This window comes from Cyprinodon variegatus, unplaced genomic scaffold (genome assembly GCF_000732505.1).
Source record: "Cyprinodon variegatus isolate N-32 unplaced genomic scaffold, C_variegatus-1.0 Scaffold330, whole genome shotgun sequence".
In the NCBI taxonomy this organism is placed as follows: domain Eukaryota; kingdom Metazoa; phylum Chordata; class Actinopteri; order Cyprinodontiformes; family Cyprinodontidae; genus Cyprinodon; species Cyprinodon variegatus.
Window position 1 is genome coordinate 684,137 of NW_015150783.1, and position 7,341 is coordinate 691,477.

Genomic DNA, 7,341 nt, shown 5'->3' on the forward strand with positions numbered 1-7,341 from the left:
TCTTTTATTGGTTTCGATGCACTGCGACACAGGACCATGAAAAAATTAAATGCACACTGAAATAATAATATATATTTTTTTAATAAAATGAAGCAAATTTTATTAAATTAATGACATTTATATATTCAATTCCTTATTTATTTAATGAATTTACATTTAATTAATTGTTTATCGCTGTATTTATTTATTTAATTGTGGCACTTTTTATCCTCCATAATTTCATCCCTGGAAACACTGCACCTGAATCCTCACTGGTGCCAAAGGACAATTATTCCTATTTTAATTTAATCTTTAAAGCATTTACTAAGCAGTAGTTTGTGTTTTGAAGGGAAAGTGTCGTACGGTTTTGCAGGGGTTGACTGGGTGGCAGAACCTCCCTGTTCCCTCGAAGCCTGTCAGACACCTGCAGGCAGTCTGTGGAAGAGACGAGCATTTCAGAAGAAAGTGTTTTTCATGTTAGAGCAGGAGCTTTTTCAGCGCAGCAGCGTTTCTTACAATGTTTGGGCCAGCTCTGGTGCACTCTGCTGCTTTGTGGCAGCCTCCATTGTTGACCAGACAGCCATCGATTTCTGCAGAAACAAGCAGGGGGTACATTTTCAGGTAACGCATGCCATTCCAGAAACACATTTTAAGCTTTGGTTTGTGTGAAACCCAAAAGATACTGAAGAATTTCTTTTTCTGCATCTACTTTTTTAAAAATTAATCACTATTAATTAAATTCAGTTTATTTCTATAGCACCAATTTACAACACATGTCATCTCAAGGCACTTTCCAGTTCACCAGATCATACAGTCCAATCTATTGAAAGTTTTCTATCTAAGGGAGACCAGTTGATTGCATCAACTCATTGACTCTTCAGCAATCCCTCACACTAAGCATGCTTGTAGCGACAGTGGAGAGGAAAAACTCCCTTTGAACAGGAAGGAATAAATATTATAAATTTATTTTTTACAAAACAAGGTTAATATAAAAAATAAGGATCTGAAAAGAGCCTAGTTAATTTTTTTTTAATGATTGAACATGAATTTACAAAACATTCAGGAGTGCATATAAGTAAAATAACGGGTTATGACTCCTTCAGAATATAAGTTCTGGATTTTTGGTCTACACAAAAGGTCCTTTTTACTCATAAGCTTCAAAATATGACATTTTAATCTTTTCCAATATTACCTTTTAGCTCATTTATAAGGTTATAAATGCAAAACTATGTCTGGCAGCAGGATAAGTATGCTTAGTTATGATAAATGGACACTGTATGTCTATTTTCTTTGATGTTTTTATTTTTAAGATTTTAGATTATTTTGTATGAAAGAGTATTAGGGCAAGGCTAGAGATTTTTTTTTCTTCTACTTCTAGAATAAACTCGTAACATTACGACAATAAACTTTAACGAGAAACAAGTTGTATTTTTTTACAACTCTTACAAGAAGCCCTTTCTTCCCTAAAATGATGAAATCTCGAGCATTATGTGAAGTTATACTTTGGCTATGGTTTGAGGAATAAGGAAATCTTTTAGCAGCAGCATCAAACTGGGCAGGATGGGCAGGATTGGTGGAACTGGTCGGCCGCCATCTGCTGGGCGGAGCTCCAAGCTTTCTTTCTGGAAAAGGTTGTTATATGATGACTTCACTCTCGTAATATTACAACTTTATTCTCGTAATGTTATGACTTAAGTCTCATAATTTTACAACTTTATTCTCGTAATGTTATGACTTTAGTCTCATATTTTTACGACTTTATTCTCATAATTTTACGACTTTATTCTCGTAATGTTATAAATTTATTCTCGAAATTTTACGACTTTATTCTCGTAATTTTACAACTTTATTCTCGCAACTTTATGACTTTATTCTCGCAATTTTACGACTTAATTCTCGTAATTTTACAACTTTATTCTCGTAATGTTACGACTTTTTTCTCATAATGTTACAACTTTTTTCTCGTAATGTTAAGACTTTATTATCGAAATAGAAAAAAATATTCTCTAGCCTTGCCCTAATTCTGCGTCGTACTTTTGGGATATTTTTTTTTTTATTGGGAAAATAAAGATGGCTTTAGGTCCATTTATTTTTTTTATTTTCTAAAGATTTTTTAGAAAACCCTATTTGGGTAAGAAAGGCCCAAACCTTTATTTAACTTCAAATATCTCCAGCCAGATGGAAAAAGAAACAGGACCATAAACTGACATGGAACCAGTCCAATCACAGATCACTGTATTCCGCAGAAGATACAGCTCAGCAACACTAAACTTTCCTCCGGTAGATTCTGGGTCTCTAATCAAACCTTCAGAAGTGTTTCTGTTCCTTTGGGCATCAGGAGGTCTTTGATTTACCCAGACAGACGACTCCATCACCGGTGTAACCCTCTTTGCAGGTACAGGTTCTCTCACCAGCAGAGACCTTTGTGCAGTTGGCAAACTCCGAGCAGCCACCGTTCCTAATGCTGCACAGATCCAGCTCTGGAAGACAGGAGGAGAACGGGTCAGAACCAGGTTATTTACTGGAACAGACATACGGCAGCGGTCAGGGCTTCTACCTCTGCAGTGGGTTCCGTTTCCATCGTAACCAGCGACACAGACGCAAACGGCAGCTGATCCCTGTGGTCCTGTGACACAGCTGCAGCCAAACACAAACTGTTAATGAAAAGGTGGGATGATACGGTTTGGAGGCAGACCTTTACTGCCTGCTGAAAACACCTTTCTAACAGGAACGTTAAACAATGGCTGATTTACAGCAAAGGATCAGACGGGGAAGTCTTCTACATGTGCACATTTAAACTTAAGGAGCAAATTCACACTAATAATTCAAATAATACAAAACTGAAAAAAGTTATAGCAGAAATGCACTAAATGATGATTTAGTAAAATTAAATAATAATTCTAAAACATAAACTATCCCAGATAAATTAAAGTACAGCTCATCAAAGCTCATGAAGTAAAGCTCAGGAACAGTGAACAAACAGGTGGAGAAATCTGAAGGAACTTTTTCTAAAGAAACATCTAATTTCAGTGATTACTTCAATCCAAGTGTTGCTAAACAACATTTTAGTTCACGAGTTTCTTCAAGATAGTTTACTTGTTGTACTTATTAATATATACATATGCATGTTTACATTGATTTAAAATTGATGTCATGATTTCTATTTGTTCTTTTTTTGGTGTATTATATACTGTATATATGTACACGCACACACGTATATGATTTTACACGTACAACACATTGACAGAGACACCTACATAAGTGAAATTTGCACAATGAAACATATTTGTGCCTGTAAAGCCGAGGCAAACACTGTGCGATTTTTTTCAATCGTTGCACGTAGCTACACTGTACGAGGAAACCGCACACATTTGGTGTTTTCTTACATAATGTGATCCCATGACATTAACATGGACCTTAAAAATGGATCTTAAAAAAAGTTAAAGATGTTTTGTTAGGGAAGTAAGAGCAGATGAAACTAAAAGCTTTGCTCTTGGTTTCAACCCAAGCCTGTAAATAATGCAGATGCTCACGGTGCACTTTCCTCCAACAACCCAAAGCAAACAGCCTCCTCTATCTGCAGCCAGTAGCTGGACATTGCTCCTTTTTATTTTTAATTAGTGCCGGGCAACAATTAAAAACAAATCACATTCAATCTTTGAATTAAATTGATTAATAAAATTACTTTGGATATAATTAAATAAGTGATTTTAAAGTGTATAGAACAAACAAAGTAGAGCCTACTTTTTTTAAACAAAGTTTAACTTTGGTATTGTTACAGATATAACTGCTTGGGCAATATTGTTAAATTTAGTTTGTTAAAAAAACATAATATTGGTTGTTCTAGTTGTCTATTCAATGTTTATTTTAGGGTAAACATGTTTTGATTTGCAAAAAAAAAAAGGAGGAAGATGATCTTCCAAGAGCTTAGCCTTTACACATGGTTCTCATCTAGCTTGGGTGGCGTTTGCTAACAGAGCTGGCAGACTCAGACCGGTTTTTCACACTGACTAGATAACCGATTCTAAAACCGGTCATTTTGACTCACATGTCACTCGTGTATCTAAGTGGAAAATACAAACACCGTCATTGCCTAAAATGCATTTCTGCTTTGATAGGCTGAATGCTTTGTTTACATAATATGATTTTAGTCCTACCAGCTGTCTTATTATCATTACTTCTGTCCATACACACACTAAAATCCCAATTTTAATTCTGAATGATTTTATGCATTTGATTAAGTTCATCTAAACCTGTTAGGTTTATTGAATGATGATTATAAAATTAATTTGTGTGCATATGAAACATTGAAGAAATGAGATGCTTCACTCTGTCTTATGATTCAATCAGTGGAGCATTCTGTCTTATGACCTGATCAATTGTCCTGTCAGAAGAATACTCTGTTTTGTAACCATGTGTTATGTTCTGTTAATAAAAGGGCACTGCAGGAGGGGGCCTCGAGAGAGAGTTAGTGAGTTGGGTTTGGCTCTTTTCCCCTCCTGCAGGAGCTGGTGAAAATCCCTTTCTGTGTGGACTCAGTCCATCTTTTACAAACCTACATTTTTGAACCAACAAAACCTAATACAGATTAAAATCCCAGCCATGACACAGAGGTTTAATAAGTGTTTCTACTGTAGCAGCCATTCAAAATGGCCCTTCCCAGCCGGATGACAGCTCACTACCCTGCAACTCCCAGCAAAATCCCCTCAATGCACCCAACATATTTTTTTCACTCTGACTCCACCATTTCGCTGAATTACAGTCTGACCAGGAGATGATGCTTCTCTATAGATCTTAATCTCCACAAATCATAACAAAAAGAACAATTTAGTTCAAAGATGTTTAAAAAGGAATTGTAGGGGACCAGCCAAGTATATTGCCAGCAGCAGATGGCAAACTCCAAGCAGCGTTTCTAACTCACTGCATATTTCTTCAAATTATTTCAATTAATTTGAAGTATTTTTCATATTTTTTAAAAAAGTTTTTTGTCTGTAATTGGTCTGATTTGTCTGCATTTCTGGGTGTTGGAGCAAAAATACATCAGACTTAAGTGAATCTGTGTTTACAGACTGATCTACACATTTGCAAATCTTAACACACATTTGTAGATCTGAATAGAGATTGGTGGATTTTTTACACATTTACAAATCAATTACACAAAAGTTATTTTACACATTTGCAGATACTCGTACGGAGAGACAAATCTCCTCATACATTTGCAAATAATTTTGCAGCAATATTGCTCCCAAAGCCAAGGGTGTCAGGAATCCAGTTTGTGTGGTCTGTTTTTGTGTTTCCTTTCCTCCTCCACCAGGTGGTGCCCCGTCCTCATTGGGTCTCCCTGCACACCTGCAGCTCATTGCCTCATTACCTATGGAGTGTTCTTAAGCTGCTGACTGCCACTACCTCGAGGCCAGAGTGTTTGCCAATACAGGGTACTCTAGCCAAGCTGAGTTTTGCTGAGTCAAACTGAGTTTTTGTCAACCAGAGTCTTAACTTTGTTTTTGTCTTTGCCTCTCGGCAGGAAGTCATCCTGCATACTGGATTTTTTCGGACCTTCTCTCTCTGGGAGAGAGGTACCTCAACTGAGCTTCTAATTGAGCTGAGATTCCAAACAGGAGGTTTGGATCCATTTTCCCCAAGAGGTCGTTTTAGCTTCACACTGAGCAAAGGTTTCATCTGCACCACAGCCCATTCAAGTACCGCAGGAAATCTGAGTGGCAGTCAGCTTCTCCATTTACCAAGGAACAACCGCAGTCTGAGTAAACCCGGTCCGCCCAACACCAAACAAAACAATAACTGGAACATTCCACACAGACTGGATTCCATAAAGGACACCTTTTTCTGGAGAAGTGAGTCTGCAGCCTATTCCTCCAATTCAAGCCAAAGAATCTAATTTCCCAATGAGCCTGAACTAACCGCAGTGTCTTCCCCTCACCTTCCAGTTCCGGTTTGACAGTGTTCTGAGCAGCACTGGATTCATCACTATATTCTTAATAAACATGTTAAAATTTTCCCTGGTCTATCTGCTTTGATCTTCTCCATTTTGGGTCAGACTTTTAATTAAATCATGACAAAGGGTCCATCAGGGAAAGTGGGGAAAATTTGAAAGGTTACTACTGTATATGTAATTATGAGGCGCTAAAGAAGCTTTATGGGGCCATACAATAATTATCAGCATTAAACAGCAGCTGTGTTAACACAATAATGTGTATAACTATTTTTTTTATATAATAACATAATAACATAATATAATTTCAAGAAAAATGGTGATTTAAATGAAATAAAAACTGTATGAAAATCTTTTCTGTGAAACTTAACTTGATGCATTTTTGATGCAGAAGTTTTGGGTTTAAAATAGTTTCACACGTTCTGTATTGTAACATATTTTGCACAGTTTGGTTTTGTATAAAAGCCTTGGAAGTATCTAACTTGGACACCGAGTATGAAGCCCAACTGGAACCTCCATCATGTCTGTCAGGAGAGATGCTGCTCTGCTTTCTCTGTGTTTTTAAAGGTTTATTATAGTCCTTCCTTTAAAACACTGAGATTAGGTCTATTACCTGTATAAATATATTTTTTTCGGACTCTATCAGCTTTATGCAAATGACCTGAAGCCATCTGAGTCCCCATAAAATCAATGTTTACATTCACACATTAAAAACATGAAAATGGCTGCATACAGATGCAGACTGGTACAATGTGCATCTGTATGCAGATTGAGTCAGACCCAGAGGCAGAGGGAGTAGAGCCTCATGAACAACAACCAGGGATGGAGTAAGCAGTGTCTGAATGGTAACTCACAGAGCTTTCAGTATTCTATGGTTAGCATTAGCTTGGGCTAAATGAAAACATGTTTCTTTTGAACCGGATTACAAAACACATTAATTTGCAATGATGGTAGAAACAGAACATTCCTCCAGTATAAGATTGCTGGACTATTACGTTGTGTGTTGTTGCTTTTATAAAAACAATCCTTCCTGAAGTGATTCAATGCCAACTAATCATTTCTTTGTCAATTTGGCAGAAAATGATGCCACACAGCTCTGCTCTCCATCACTGGGAGAACATTCATAGAAGACACACCTTTATTGCAGCCATCAGTGAAACATTTGTTTTCTCCAGCAGCTATAGTACAGTGCAGCCATAAATCCTGTGTTATATGCTGCACAAACCTCTGCCGTAAAACTACAGTTGGAAAAAAAGGTCCGTCGCTAGAATCTGGTATGTTTACATTCATGTTTCTATCATGTCTGTTCATTAACATGCACTGTCGAAATCAAATAAACCTATAAAACAATAAATAAAACTAGCCGAACTTGCTCCTCTTCTAATAATGAAGTAGATCCAGTAGGACTGAGC

The 7,341-nt window shown here is 36.8% G+C and overlaps 1 protein-coding gene across 1 annotated transcript in view; it reads right to left on the reverse strand.

Annotated features, from left to right (window-relative positions):
- Positions 1–7,341, reverse strand: part of stab1 (stabilin 1) — a 163,052-nt gene that overhangs the window by 61,765 nt on the left and 93,946 nt on the right. The window contains exons 41-44 of the mRNA XM_015385033.1: positions 2,537–2,616; positions 2,334–2,459; positions 496–569; positions 343–414 (exon numbers count right to left, since the gene is read on the reverse strand). Coding sequence (XP_015240519.1) covers positions 343–414; positions 496–569; positions 2,334–2,459; positions 2,537–2,616 — 352 coding nt within the window. The remainder of the gene's footprint in view (positions 1–342; positions 415–495; positions 570–2,333; positions 2,460–2,536; positions 2,617–7,341) is intronic.